General features: G+C 39.3%; 1 protein-coding gene across 1 annotated transcript in view; it reads left to right on the forward strand.

Annotated features, from left to right (window-relative positions):
• Nucleotides 1–14383, forward strand: part of LOC118808687 (serine/threonine-protein kinase 4-like) — a 45771-nt gene that overhangs the window by 15700 nt on the left and 15688 nt on the right. The window contains exons 7-9 of the mRNA XM_036571560.1: nucleotides 437–574; nucleotides 4722–4850; nucleotides 5026–5215. Of these exons, the coding sequence (XP_036427453.1) occupies nucleotides 437–574; nucleotides 4722–4850; nucleotides 5026–5215 (457 nt within the window). The remainder of the gene's footprint in view (nucleotides 1–436; nucleotides 575–4721; nucleotides 4851–5025; nucleotides 5216–14383) is intronic.

Here is a 14383-nt window from a genome sequence, read left to right on the forward strand (position 1 = left end):
GTATTTGTTTTTTGCCATTATAGTTTTGGCATATTTTGAATAAACAATAGCCAGTTGGGGTCAAGGCAAAATGTTAAGTATAAATAAAATAAAAACACAGCTGGCCAACAGATTTTTAATCTGGCCCTTTTAGTGGTTGGGTTTGACACCCCTGGTATAAACACTTTGCTGTGGTATCATGTGTTTTTGTATTTGATAGTCATTAGTGCTGGGCAAAACTGATAATTCAGTATTTTCCAAATATATCATGGTCACATATGGTCAAAACAGTCACATTGTCACACACTTAGTAATGTTTTGGTTCAGTAGTGTTTTACACCTCCTTATAGAAAAGTAGGCCAGTGTTGCTTGTTTGTAAAGACACTGAAATAAGTACAAATGAAAGTACAGACCTTTAAATTTGTGTTAAGCGTATATGTCTTTACATTTGTCCCAGGCAATATTCATGATTCCAACAAATCCCCCACCAACGTTTCGGGACCCTGAGCAGTGGTCCGAACCTTTTAGAGATTTTGTGTCACAGTGCCTGGTGAAGAACCCTGAGAGCCGGGCAACAGCCACACAGCTTCTACAGGTACGTCTGTCTGTATCCGGCACCCTGTCTGTCTCTCAAACTCACTCTCTCTGTTTCTCTTCCTTTAATTTTATACATTATAAACCTTAACATAGTAAGAAAATCTTCACTTGCGTTACAACTGTTGCAGTACAACCTGATTTGAGGACACGTTATATCTGTCTTTATTCAGCTGCACTGTGAAATACAAAAGTTAGTTTTAGAAAATTATTATGCGTGTTTTCAGTAGTAAGTATAGATGTCGTTTCACAGAGAGAAGCATATTCTTGAGAGGATGGCTGTGACTTTTTACTATGGACTGTTGTAACTGCTATGAGGGCCGTCAACAAGTACAGCTGCATGTGACAATCATTAGGATCAAAGCATGATGTCAGTATGAGTCAGTACAGCCCTTTTAGCAAACAGTATACAAATAATGAGCAGTCCAAGTTTTAGGATGACCTCTGTTTGTAAATGATTGGTTATGAGGCGACTTGAAAGATGTGTGTTAAATGTTTTCTTCTGACTTCATAAGCCAAGATTCAGGTCAGAAAACCTGGAAGACAATTAGTAAAGTATTTTCCCTTATTTTAATGTTAAAGTGAACACCAATGCTTGCTTTTCTGTGTTAAAATCTTTTATTTTTTCCTGGGGACAACACACCTAGGCCCCCCCTTACAATGCAGGAGCGGGGATGGGTGTGTCGGGTGATTTCTGAACTTATCACCTGTTTCATACGAAAGTATCCAGATCCCTGCTAATGACATTTACCCTGAAATCGAGGGTATTAATAGAGCCAGATATTAGGTCTGGCTCAGCGATGCTGTTCCACTTAATCTCAAAGGTGTGTGATGTGGTTGAGGACAGGGCTCTGTGTAGGCAAGTTCTTCCACACCAAACTCAGCAAACCATTGCTTTGTTGCATTTTGCAAGGGTGCATTGACATACTGAAACTGGAAAGGGCCTTCACTAAACTTCTCCAACAGAGTAGGGAGTACAGAGTAGTCCAGAAGCCAGTTGTACCCTGTATTGAGCCAAGAGGCCCAGAGCATTATTCCACCTCCACCTAACTTTACAGGTGGTGCTATACATTCAGGCAGGCAGTGTTCTCCTGGCAAACCCAGACTCGTTCATTGCATTGCAAGGCAGTGAAGTTTTATTCATCACTCCAGAGAACCAATTTCCTCTGCTTTAGTGTTCAGTGGCGGTGTGCTTTACACCCCTGTGAGGAGGTGGTGTTTGTCTCGAATTAATACAGGAGCGCTTTGGTAGCTGCAGCAATCACTTAATTTCTAAATGTAGTGCTTCATTTAACTTTAATGGAAAAAATAAGCATTGATGCGACTTCCTTGTGACCCACTTGTCCCCACATTGTGACCCATGGTTTGAAAACCGCTGATTTTACACCACTTCAGCTGTGTAGCATTACGGACGGAAATGTTAGGCTTGTGTGCTGCTGCTCAGTCACGGCAACCTACATTGTTTGGCTGTTAACAAATTCTGTTTCTTCTAGAGACAATATGGAATGTTGTTGTGAGTGTTTCAGATGTTTGTTTGTTTGTTTATTTATTTATTTATTTATTTAGGAACACACCAAAATGGGAATTGTGTGCCAGTGTCAGTATCTGATATTTTTCATGTACGATATATATACCTGCCTGATGCTGATACATAAACATTTTATAAAGTGCAGTTATTAGTACTACACCTATCTTGATTAGCTTTGTCGATAAATACAGTATTTACAAATGCAGATGCAGGTAGTTTAGTACAGTAACCTAGCATCACCTAAATATTCTGCTCTTCTATTGTTCAATAAATACATCACAAAATATTGGTTTGAAGTGTGTGTGTGTGTGTGTGTATATGTATGTATGTATGTGTGTATGTATGTATACATACATGTACAAAACCTCATATCTACAGAATGGTACCTTTACAGGAGGAAAAAACTTGCTTCACTTTTAATGTAAGTCAATGGAACCAGACATTTTTCCAAGAAATTTTGGGCCGTTTGTTTTGGTCCATTCGTCTTGAAATTTACACACAATATAAAGGACAGTAGGCATTTTCAAATTATGACAAAAACTAAAAAACTAAAATATATATATATATATATATATAATATTGATAAATGAATTAATGTTGGTATCATGAAGATTGGCCAATTTGTTTGATTTTTGTCCTGTGGAATCGACAGTGGGAAGGGACTATCATTGTTTTAGATTGTCAACTGCACAGGAATACAAATGAATCAAAATGGTGAGAAAAGAAGCCAAACAGGGTAAAGAGAAGAAGGGATTTTTTGACTTCTTTATGTAGTTTGACACATGGTTATCAGAAGTTAGTTTTTATTTTTGCAGTTGTATATAATGCATACCTTAAAGATCTTTCCCTTTTTTAAGTTTCCCCTATGAATCCAAAATCTAAGTCTCTCCCAAAAGCTATTAGGCCCTTTATGAGGGTAATCAACTCTTTGCGAGAAGCAGGACTGTCCCAAACCCATTTAATCATAATATTCTTCCTTGCTTGCATCAACAAAGGTTCAACAATGTCTTTGTGGTCACTAAGGGATGGGGGCAACATGCCAAGCAAACACAGCCAGATGAGCTCTCCATGGTTCAGAGAGTTTATATAGACTGAGCAGTTGCTCTTAGACGTTTCCAATTTGTAATAACATGACTTGCACTTCACCAGGGCTGCTGTAGCATCACAGAATTGTTGAAAAGGTACCATCTTATGATGCATTAAAAGTCACTACACTCTCCAGAACGTCCCGTCCTTCCACAAAGATTGCTCTGCTATGCATGTAGTTTAGAAGGGAGGTCCAATTTCTCCATAATTCGGTGGTTCAGATGTAAACAGAGTCTTTCAGAGTGGATTGGAAAATGGTTCATTGTAGAGAAACTTACTTGGGTTGCCATGTCTGTAACACAAATATAGACATTTTATTTACTATCCAAAACCACCAGTGAACCTACACGTGCCTTTTGAGCTTTTATATGTAATGTTGATGATGGTAAAACAGTGGTAAATCTTAGAAAACTTTGAAGACTGTTTGCCTCATAATGCCCTGTGTGTGCTCTTCCATCATGAGTAGATTAAGAAAAAAATAAAAAAAAGAAGCCTTAGGCTAGAATCTTATTACAGAACTATCATAAAACAGTGTCTCAGACATCAGGCAGCATATTCTTTGTTTTTAGTCAAAGTATTCTTAACCTTTTCTAAAAACATTGTGTGGGAGCTTTTTGAGACACTAAGGCTACGTTCACATTACCAGGTTGAAGTGGCACAAATCCGATTTTTTGCCCTAATTTGACTCAGATCTGAAGTTTTCAGGGCTGTGTGGACACACAAATCTGATCTTTTTAAATCCGACCTGAGCCACTTTGATATGTGGTCCTAGATCAGATACGTATCCGATTCGTGGCCATGCGACCTTAATGTGACACTCAGATCGGGATTCATGTCCTTTTTTCCACTGCGTGTGCGCCATCATTCAGCGTTGCCACGGCAGCAGCGCCGAACAGAGGTTAAAGCCTGTAAACAGTGGAAAAGCAACACATCTCACCTTTTTCTCCTTCGTCTCGCTCTAATAATGAAGCTGAGAGCTGATCAGAGTTAATTATCTTCTCAGCGAAGCTCGTTCTGCTCGTTAGTTTGTGCTGATGATGCAGTGATTCATTCACGTGACCTTACTGAGTAGGATGTGCTCATGCGAGTCATTTCAGGATGCCGGTTCGTTCACATCAATGACACATTTGAATCACTTACCTAAACGAGTGTGAATCGTCGTGTCTGAGAGATCGGGCTTCACCAAAAATAGGATTTGAGCAACGAGGCTTGTAATGTGAACGTAGCAAGTCTTCAAATATCTGGTTCCTATCACCACCACTGTGAACAATTCTGCCTGAATGACTTCGTTTACATCTTAACCATTTAAATATGTAGAAATTTTGAAAAGTTGGTGGACTTCTCCTTTAACACCTGCTTCACTTAAATAGAATTTGATTCATTGGGAAAGCGATTGCTTTTCCATTTTGCACATTTTCAGGAACATCTTGTCTTTCCTTTGTAGACTTTGTAGATGAGAGATTGTTTGTTTTTGATGGTAATAACCGTTAAGCACATGTATCCATTCATAAGATGTCTGTTTTCTTTTGTTTAGCACCCATTCATAAAGAATTCTAAGTCCAACACTGTCCTGAAGGCACTGATCACAGAGGCGATGGATCTCAAACTGAAGAAACAGGAGGCTCAGCAGAGGGAACAGGATGCAGAGGATGAAGAAAACTCGGTACTTTAGTTACGCTGGTGTAGTTTCTTACGCTTTGCATTTTCTGCTCCTCACCGGATTTCTTCCTCCTAATGTTATGCTATGTTGCTTGCTATGGTTCTGTATTTTATTATTTTCTTTATGTGATGATTCCAGTTTGCCTCTAGTTTAAATTTCCGACTTCCTTTGTAAACAGGATGACGATGAAGTGGATCAGGGTACCATGGTGAGGGCTGGAGCATCAGACCTCGGAACCGTCCGTGCAGCAGGTTCTCTAGGTAGCTCATCGGGAACTATGATCGAGCACGATGGCACCATGGTGTCTCAGCTTGGCACAATGGTCATAAACTCAGATGACGAGGAAGAGGATGCAGGCACCATGAAACGTGAGTGGACACGCATTGTTCTTCTTCATCTACAATTGGGACAGACTGTCCTCATTCATCTGTCTCATGTGGCGTCACTTTTCTGAGTGGGAGATTAAAAGTGCATTCTTTGTGTTGTGCAGTTAGACACAGTTAGCAGCTGACAGAAAAAGCGTGACCGATATATCGATTGCCCAAATATCGTCCGATATTGATGACCCGCGGTTTTACTGTTGTTGACAAATGTGCCATTAATTTCCAGCTTTTCTGATGACGGTGTTGCCAGTATTCTAACTTTTTGTTTAACTATACCACTGCAATACAGACTGAACTGGTAAATCTCAACATGAAACACAGTCATGGTTCACATAATTACATGTGAGATTTATTCAAACCTAACCTTAATCATGAGAATAATGAATATAATGCCAAAAAAATAAAAATTATGAAAAGAACTGATAAAAAATGAAAAAGAAGTAACATAAACCAAAACCACAAAGTCTGTGAGTTTTTGTTTTTTTTTCTTACATTTCTTAAATTAAAATATTCAGAATTGATGATCCTCTCCTACTAAAACACTGTTTAAATAAAACTCTTGTAGTATAAAGTAAAAATCAAAATTATACATGTAAAGTTGTCTGATGATATTTAAACAATTGAACACCAGAGGGAGTGTGTTATCGCAAAATAACATCACAGCTGTGATTTGGTCGCCATAGATCATCACAGCCGTGATGTTATTGGCGATAACACACTCCTCGAGTGTTCTATTGCTTTTATACAACAGTTAAATAAATAAAGTAATAAATTAATAAACTGGGCCGTGAACGCGGCGTTTAATATGTTTTAATGTTCGCAGTTCCTTCACCAAATTATAGTTCCTTAACGAGCAGCTTGTTGCTACATCGGAGTAACGAGCTCCGCCCACTCGCTGCACAGCCGGCAGTTCGTTCTCCAGCTCCACACAGACCAACTGACAGTTTGGGAATTTAGTGTCGTCTCATCTTCAGAGTCTGACCAAATCGGCTGTCGGTCAAATGTGATCTTAAAAGTGTCCATTTTCTGTTCGTGGCAAAGTAAGAAGTAAAAACGTTCAAATGGCTTGAGCGTCTCCTACAGCTGTCAAAGTCGTTGCTTAGCAACGGCGTCTCAGCGGAGTGATACAGTGTTTGTGAAAAAACGTGATGTTATGGTGAAATATCAGCACAGTTAGAACGCTTCTCAACCAATCAGCTTGCATGGCCGGAACTGGCTGTTGTATAACAGAATTTTTAGCCCCTTAAAGTCATTATCAGTAACAAATCTCTCATATCTGTTGGGCCTTATCAGTAACAAAAAGATAACATTAAGCCCATCAAATGACAACATTGAATCGCTTTAATCACGTTAATGTTTACGAAACTGAATGCCAAAGCAGTCAAACCAACTACTGATGAACATAATCTCCATGTTTACCACTGGCTAGTCTACCTGAGGTACAGTATTAATTTTTTTATACTGTTTGTTTGCTCGTCCTGTGAGCCACACAGCCCTTTTTTCATTTTTTTTTTTTTTAAATTTTGTGGGCAAAAAGCGATAAAATAGCATTAGGTGTCCAAAGCCTCCTTTTAAGGTTTTAAGAAGTTTTCACCAGTGTTCAGGGGTAGGTTGTGTACTAAATACAAAAAGACAGTACTGTGCAAAGTCTTTTTAGACCATCTTAGAAAAACATATGTACAGCCATTTATCTGGTGTCTATAAGGCGGTGTGATCCATCACTGACGTATCGAGCCAGCTAACGTTTGCTATTCATACTAAGTTGCTGTTGTTGAGAAACTAAACAGTTTAGCACTTGTAACCGGGTAGCCGAGCCCTCGTCACCAGACAGCTAAAAATAATCTGTTTTCTTTCTTAAATTATGAATATTACAAAAACTGCATCTGTGCTTTTCCAGCTGGTAAAAACAGCTGACCAGAAACTTTCTCCCACTGTCTCAGGACAGATTTGTGAAGCTCCACTGTTTGGTGAGTGTTTGTTGTGTTCTGACCATAAAGGATAGTTTAAAATGGCAACTGACCACTCAGGAGCAAAAATCAGCCTTCAAACTGGAAAGAAATAATGATTTGACTTTTATCGTGATATGTATCGATATCAACAGGTGAAAATTTTTATCGTGATAACATTTTTGGCCATATCGCCCAGCCCTGTGTGCAAGATGTCCAGAATATTGATAGTAGCTTTGCTTGATGGCCAGCCTTCTAAGCATAGCATACCTCAGAATACTATTGTGGCGTCAGTTCCTAACCTGCAGTCTGTAGTTTTCAGTCTGAGGCTCTTATAGTTTGCTTTCTCCAGTTTCAGTATAGACACCTTGCCGTCTGCAAAATGAACCCGATCAATCAGCCCCAGGAAAGTAAAGCCCCACTCCCACTTTCCTCTCTAATGGGAGATATATTTGATTAGTATAGATCTGTACAAAGAGCCTCACCTCTGACATTTATGCAAGAATGTGTGGAAAATAACACTTACCATCTAATCTAATTTCATCCTAAATCTGAAGCTCTTAGCTACCGATTAGTATTCTCTGAGCCCTTTATCTTACTGTCCCAGTGCTGCGTTGGGAATTAAGTTACTATTTCTGTGTACTGGCAGATCAATAAGGTTGTCTTGTTGTAGATGGCGATTTATATTAGTATTACAGTGGTTAGTATATTAGCAATTGTATTAAATTGTATTAAATGTGTACAGATGATTTTAAAAGTTTTGAACATTATTATGTTTAAAATGTTCTGATTCGTCTAGCCAGGAGGTTTCTAGCCAAAGAAAGCTACAACTGTGGAATCAACCTTCCCATTTAGAGAAGGAAAGTTTTTTGCTTTCAACTTGTATGCCATTATTACTGTAATAAAAAGCCACAGAGTCATGTTAAGGTGGAATTTTCATCTTTCTTCCTTTGTTGTTCGGCCAGTCATTCACCTTAATTCCACTGTCTTCAGGAAGAGAACTGAGAATTCATTCATGAGTGGCTACCAGAGCTGTCAAAGCTCTTAAATAATAAGCTCATGCATAAATATTAAGCTCAAGTCTCCTTCTTACTCACCAGCTTCTCATTTGGATTGTCCATTCCGCCGTAAGCGCTGCAGTAACACTGAGATGCCTTAAACGTAGAACAGATTTCGAAAGATGGCGAATACGAAGCTAACTTCAATTTACCTCAGATGATCCTTAATCAACAAATACAGGGTGATTCAAAAAGATTCATCTGATTTCAAAGCGCCGTATTTTTACATCCGTGAGGCGCCGAGGAACCAATCACATACCAACTGAAAGAGGGAGTCATAGAGTTTCTGACTGGCACCGGAAGATGGCTCCCTTCAGTCTGAGAGGAGATGAGACCCCTGAGCAGAAAGCGTTCTGCGTTCTCCATTTCAATAAGAGTGAATCCGTCATAACTGTGCAACGTGATTTTGATTGGCAGTGAAGCTCCAACAGCTCAGAGCGTCCGTCGTGGGTTCCACAACACTGCATGATCTCCGAAATCGCACTGAAAGAGCCGTGAGTGCAGCGACACCCGACATGCTCAATCCAGTGTGGGATGAATTTGACTATGGTGTTGATGTTGTCTGTACAGCTGGAGGAGGTTCATAATGAGCACCTGTAAAATTACATAATAAACTCAAACATTTAAACCATTTACAGTTCACTGCGTTGTTCTGTAACGATTTACAAGTGAAATAAATCATTTTGAAATCGGATGAATCTTTTTAAATCACCCTGTATCTCAAACTTTTGCTTGGAGATGTTCAACTGTTACTAAGCAGTTGATCACAGAGAAGATATAATCAGCCTCTGGAGCTGCTGATTGCGTCTCACTGGCTGATCTAACGCTGCATCCCAAACCACACACTTCTGTACTTCACTTACTACTCTAATGCGTGCACTTCTAATAGTATATGCGCATACCATTTAGGAAGCTAGTGTGCAGATCGGAACGTGAAAACAATAAAGCAGCAGGAAATCTCAGCCATTTCGTTGTCATCACTACAACCACAAATCAAATGAAATCAAGTCAGTACACTCAAAAAGACTTTATGTGCTTTCATAATTTAAAAAGGTTTAAAAATGTGTTTTACTGCCTTTGTTGGATCGCTTATGGCTTTATTATCTCATTACACACAGCCACAGCACTGCTGAACGAACTTAAAGTTGCCATCCAATATAGTGGCAGCGCGATTATGAGGTCAGTACTCTAGTGATAATTTACTTGAGTAGCAGGAAAAGAATTGATAATGACTAAATTACTCCAGTAAATAAGCTGTTTATTGAAAATGTGTTTCAGTAATTACCTTTAGCTGCTTCCTGAAAACCTGAAAATACTGCTGGTTACTTACAGGCTATATCCTTAACTAAAATAACCTGAACAAACATAACTACTAAAGAGGGATAAAGGTATTTGAGACATGAGACTGAGTACAATATGTTCTGCTTGTTTTATCTGTTTTAGTGTACGTTGATTTTCACAATTGCTAGAGTATATCCCTGCAAGTAGGGGTGGGCGATTGATCGAAAAGTAATTGAAACTGACAATCGGAACCTCTAACCGATGTAATCTTGCCCATGTTGGTTATTTTGATTTTTTTTAAATTCTGCTAATCCTTTCCCCACTCTGTGTGTTCATATACTGTCCCCCGCGTGCTGTCACGTGACTCCGCCACGTCCAGTCTGTGACGTGGAAGCTAAGGCTATGTTCACACAACAGGTAAAAGTGGCCCAAACCTGATTTTCTCACCAAATCTGATTTTTTTTGTTTGGCTGTTCACAATATCTTTTAAATGTGATCTGTATGCGACATTAGTCTGAACAGATCAGCTCCTGAATTGACCCACATGCACAAAAGAATAAAGTTTCACGCGGCTCATCCAGACGTAAACAATCACGACTGCCAATGAACACCAGTCGCTCCCGGAGGATCAGCTTCATCTTCACCAGCATCACAGGAGCCATCATAAAGCTTCTCTGACTGACAGCTGGGCTCATCACCCGGAATGTGTCTGAGCCGTAAAAAGGGCGCGGTCACTTCTTTGGTTCGCGTCCTCAGATTCTTTAAACTTTGCTTTCAGACTTTTAACTGTTCTTTGACACTGCAGCCTCGTTCTCCTGCGGCCGCGTTCGGACATTTCTTTCGAAATCTCTTCAAACACGGAGGGTTTTGGAAAAGTCTCTTCTAATTTTTGTACAGAAATATCACCCCAAATGTTTGAGTCTCAGCAGCGCGAAATTACAACAAATGTCGAGTTGGATTGACGTAAAAGCTGCGTGAATTCCGATCTGGCTGTTGTGATGATTTGCATTAAGATATGCAGAGCATATTTATAGTACAAACCTTGTCAGTGAACTATGAGGACAAGAAAACAAAAAAAAACAAAAACAAATTCATTCATTAATCGTAATCTAGGTAAAACATTTAATCGTGATATTGATTTGAGGCCATATCGCCCAGCACTACCTGCAAGCCTGCAGGACAACTAATAAGGCACTCCTATTTAACTGAGAGAGAAAGTACTTATAATATCAGATTCCTCAGTATTTAGTGTTTCCACTCTTTACCTTTATTACAGCTTCCATCCTTTTTGGGAGCCTCAATTACAGTTTTTTAAAGATGTCTTCAGGGATATTCCCACACCTCCAAAGTTCACCTGGTTTTGCATTTTCTGCTTCTCACAGAGCAAGTAATGCCAGTTGTAAATTGAGATTCATCCATAAAACCTTACTTCATGTCTCAGATGTCCAGTTCCCATGTTGTACTGCAAAAGTTGTTCTTTTGTGTCTTGAACTTCTTGATCAGCTACACATCCTTTCAGACCCACAGCGCTGAGTCGTCTTCTCACAGTGGAAGGATGGACAGAAACACCTGTGGATGTTTTCAGATCTGAAGCAGCTTGATTTTCTCCTCTCTCTCAGAGATGAAAGCTTTAAGTGCTGTTTATCTGATGGGGGCAGTTTTGGGGTCTACCAGGTCTTCCAGGTGGTTGTTAGGAGTCACATTTTCTCTGTAGCTTTTGAGCTCCAGTTTTGGAAACTCCTGTTTTATCCCCTTTATTTTCCTTTGACTTTCTCCTTTCTTATGCAGTTGGAGTATCTTATGTCTAATCTCCTTAGAAATATCTCCTGAAAAATGAATAACTTGTATTTGATGCTCTTTTGACTGGGAATTAAAGAAATGACGGATTGTCTCTGACCTTTGCACAGCACAGTAATAATTATAATATTAATTTTAAATGCTGTGTGTACAATGCAGATGATTTCCTTGCTCCGCTGTTGTTTTATCCAGATGTACAACCAGATGTGGTGAATTCCATCTTATTTATTTGGGTTTTTGAATTGCACAAGGCACTCAACATCCACCACCTCTGCTGCTGTGGCAGATCTTCTGGCTTTTGTTCCACGTACCTTGACACTTGGAGAAAGCAGAAAGCCTCCAGTGGGTGTTCTGGGTTTCAGCCTTATTAGCATCTGCTAAAGCCTGTAGGTTTAACAGGTGACAAGCAGACTGTCGGTGCTTCAGAGGCTGATATTCCGGGAGAGCTGCTGTCACCTCCAATCCTCCCTCTCCTCCTGAGTTTTTAAGCAGATTATAGCCTCACTGTCTGTAGTTGTTTACTCTGTCATAAATATTACATATTGTGGAAATATCAGCCAGGTCAGCTGCAAAGTTTACATGAATGGGAACCTTGGAGATATTTGCAAGCATGAGCCGCATGCACATCCACTTTCTTTAAAATGATGTACTTTAAAAATCTTAGTGTTTGTAAGGTTTTGTTATTTACCTACAAATTTATAACTAGCTGCAGTCAAGTAAGAGATCATTGGCTAATTGTACTGAATGATGATTGATTGGATGATGGGCTAAAAAGAAATCTAGGTGAATGCTGTAAAGTCATGATTGTCTTTTTCTTGATCTTATGAGATTGAAATGATTCACATGTGTCAATTGAGGCTAAAATGCTAAACAAGTTTTTTGTCACTTTGCATCACAAATATTGGTTGCTGCAAAAATACTTCACTAATATGTCAGTATGTTACATACAAGAGTTCAGTGGCTAAAACTGCACTTTAAAATGTGGAACCACTTTTGAAGTATTAGTAAGTCTTATTAGCTTTTAAGTAACTCAAACTTAGCAGTAAACCTGATTAATAAACCTATCTAGGACCTGTAGGACTCAAATTCTAGTAATTATACACTAATAAGTTGTGAATTTATGGTTTGGTAGTTTTTGGTACGGTTTGGTAGTTTGGTAGGTTCTGGTGCTATTTGGCAGTTCTCTGTGTGATTTGGTAGTTCTCAGTACAGTTTGGTATTTCTTGATATAGTTTGGTAGTTCTCAGTATGATTTGGTAGGTTTTGGTACGGTTTGGTAGTTTTTGGTATGGTTTGATAGTTCTCAGTACAGTTTGGTAGTTCTCTGTACGGTTTAGTATGGTTTGGTAGTTCTCAGTATGGTTTAGTAGTTCTTGGTACGATTTGGTAGTTCTCAGTATGATTTGGTGGGTTTTGGTACAGTTTGGTAGTTCTCAGTACTGTCTGATAATTTTTGATACAGTTTGGTAGATTTTGGGCCGTTTGGTAGTTCTTGGTATGATATGGTCGTTTTTAATAGGTTTATTAATTGCGCATTTAGTGCCTGTAAATTGTCTCTTGTTAAAATAATAAAATGGCTAAAGCTCAGTGTGAAGTAGCCAAAATTCTACTATTACTACAGTTTTGTGTTTTGTCTTGTTTTCTTTTTAATAACTAATGTAATCATGATGTAACGTTCATGTTTTTGTGAGGGAAGCCGTCCCGTGTGTGAAAGGCTGCTGCACAACTTCATCAGTTAACAAATACGACAGCATGTGGGGAAAGAGATCCGCCTCGCGCTGCTGCAGAATGTTGTAAAGCGTATCATTATACTTTTATGCAGAACTCTTGGTGACTAGCACTTGTTGACATTCAGTGTTCTGCTGCAGAGTTTAGGGTGCTCTAAACGCCTCCCCTGGCTTGCTCTAGGCAAGTTCTGCATTTGTCTTTTTGAATAGGGGTTGATGCCACGAAAACATTTGTCTTGAAACATCAGAATTTTAGGAGGTAAAAATCGCCAGGGTTTAAAAAACTATATACAGGGTGATTCAGAAAGATTCATCCAATTTTAAAATGATTTATTTCACTTGTAAATCGTTACAGATCAATGCAGTAAACTGCAAATGGCTTAAATGAGCATAAAGTTTATTATGTAATTTTACAAGTGTTCAATATGAACCTCCTCCAGCTGTACAGACAACATCAACACCATAGTCAAATTCATCCCATACTGGATTGAGCATGTCGGGTGTCGCTGCACTCACGGCTCTTTCAGTGCGATTTCGGAGATCATCCAGTGTTGTAGAACCAACAAGGAACACGCTGGGCTGTTGGAGCTTCACTGCCGACGAAAATCACGCTGCACAGTTATGACGGATTCACTCTTATTGAAGTGGAGAACGCAGAACGCTTTCTGCTCAGGGGTCTCATCTCCTCTCAGACTGAAGGGAGCCATCTTCCACTGACAGTCAGAAACTCCATGACCCCCTCTTCCATTTGGATTGTGATTGGCGCCTCACGGATGTAAAAATATGGTGCTTTGAAATCGGATGAATCATTTTGAATCACCCTGTATAACAGTAATCAACTTTTTTTCCGGAGTAATTTCAGTCATTTTCGATTCTTTTACTAGCACTCAAGTGAATTTTCACTAGAGCAGCAGGACTTAGGAATTAATTCTCAGTACTCTTCCTTTTTGCTCTTTAAGTAGTGACGGTGGAGTTCAGGTGCACAGCTCCCTGTATGCACGATGTGCAAAGGAAGTTAAACTGAGCGTGTCAGTGTTTTCAAGGTAATGTTCAGCTTTTGTTGACAAGCTTTTAGCTGCAGTAATGTCAAAGCGCAAGGACAGACTTGATAACTTCATATTCTTGGTCATGTTGGGTATAAGGGCAGCTCTACTCGTTTCTGTTGGATTATTTTGCCTCTTGTGTGTTTGTGTATATGAAATGGTTGTGATGTCAGCATGCGCTCTACTTATGTAGGCATGTTCCATATGCCAGAGCAGAAGCGCAAAGGAAGACAATAAGGAAATGATTGAATAATTGAACAGCCTAAATAAATGATAAGCTGAGATTTTTCACTCAGTGGGT

The sequence above is a fragment of the Colossoma macropomum genome, unplaced genomic scaffold (assembly GCF_904425465.1).
Source record: "Colossoma macropomum unplaced genomic scaffold, Colossoma_macropomum, whole genome shotgun sequence".
Lineage (NCBI taxonomy): Eukaryota > Metazoa > Chordata > Actinopteri > Characiformes > Serrasalmidae > Colossoma > Colossoma macropomum.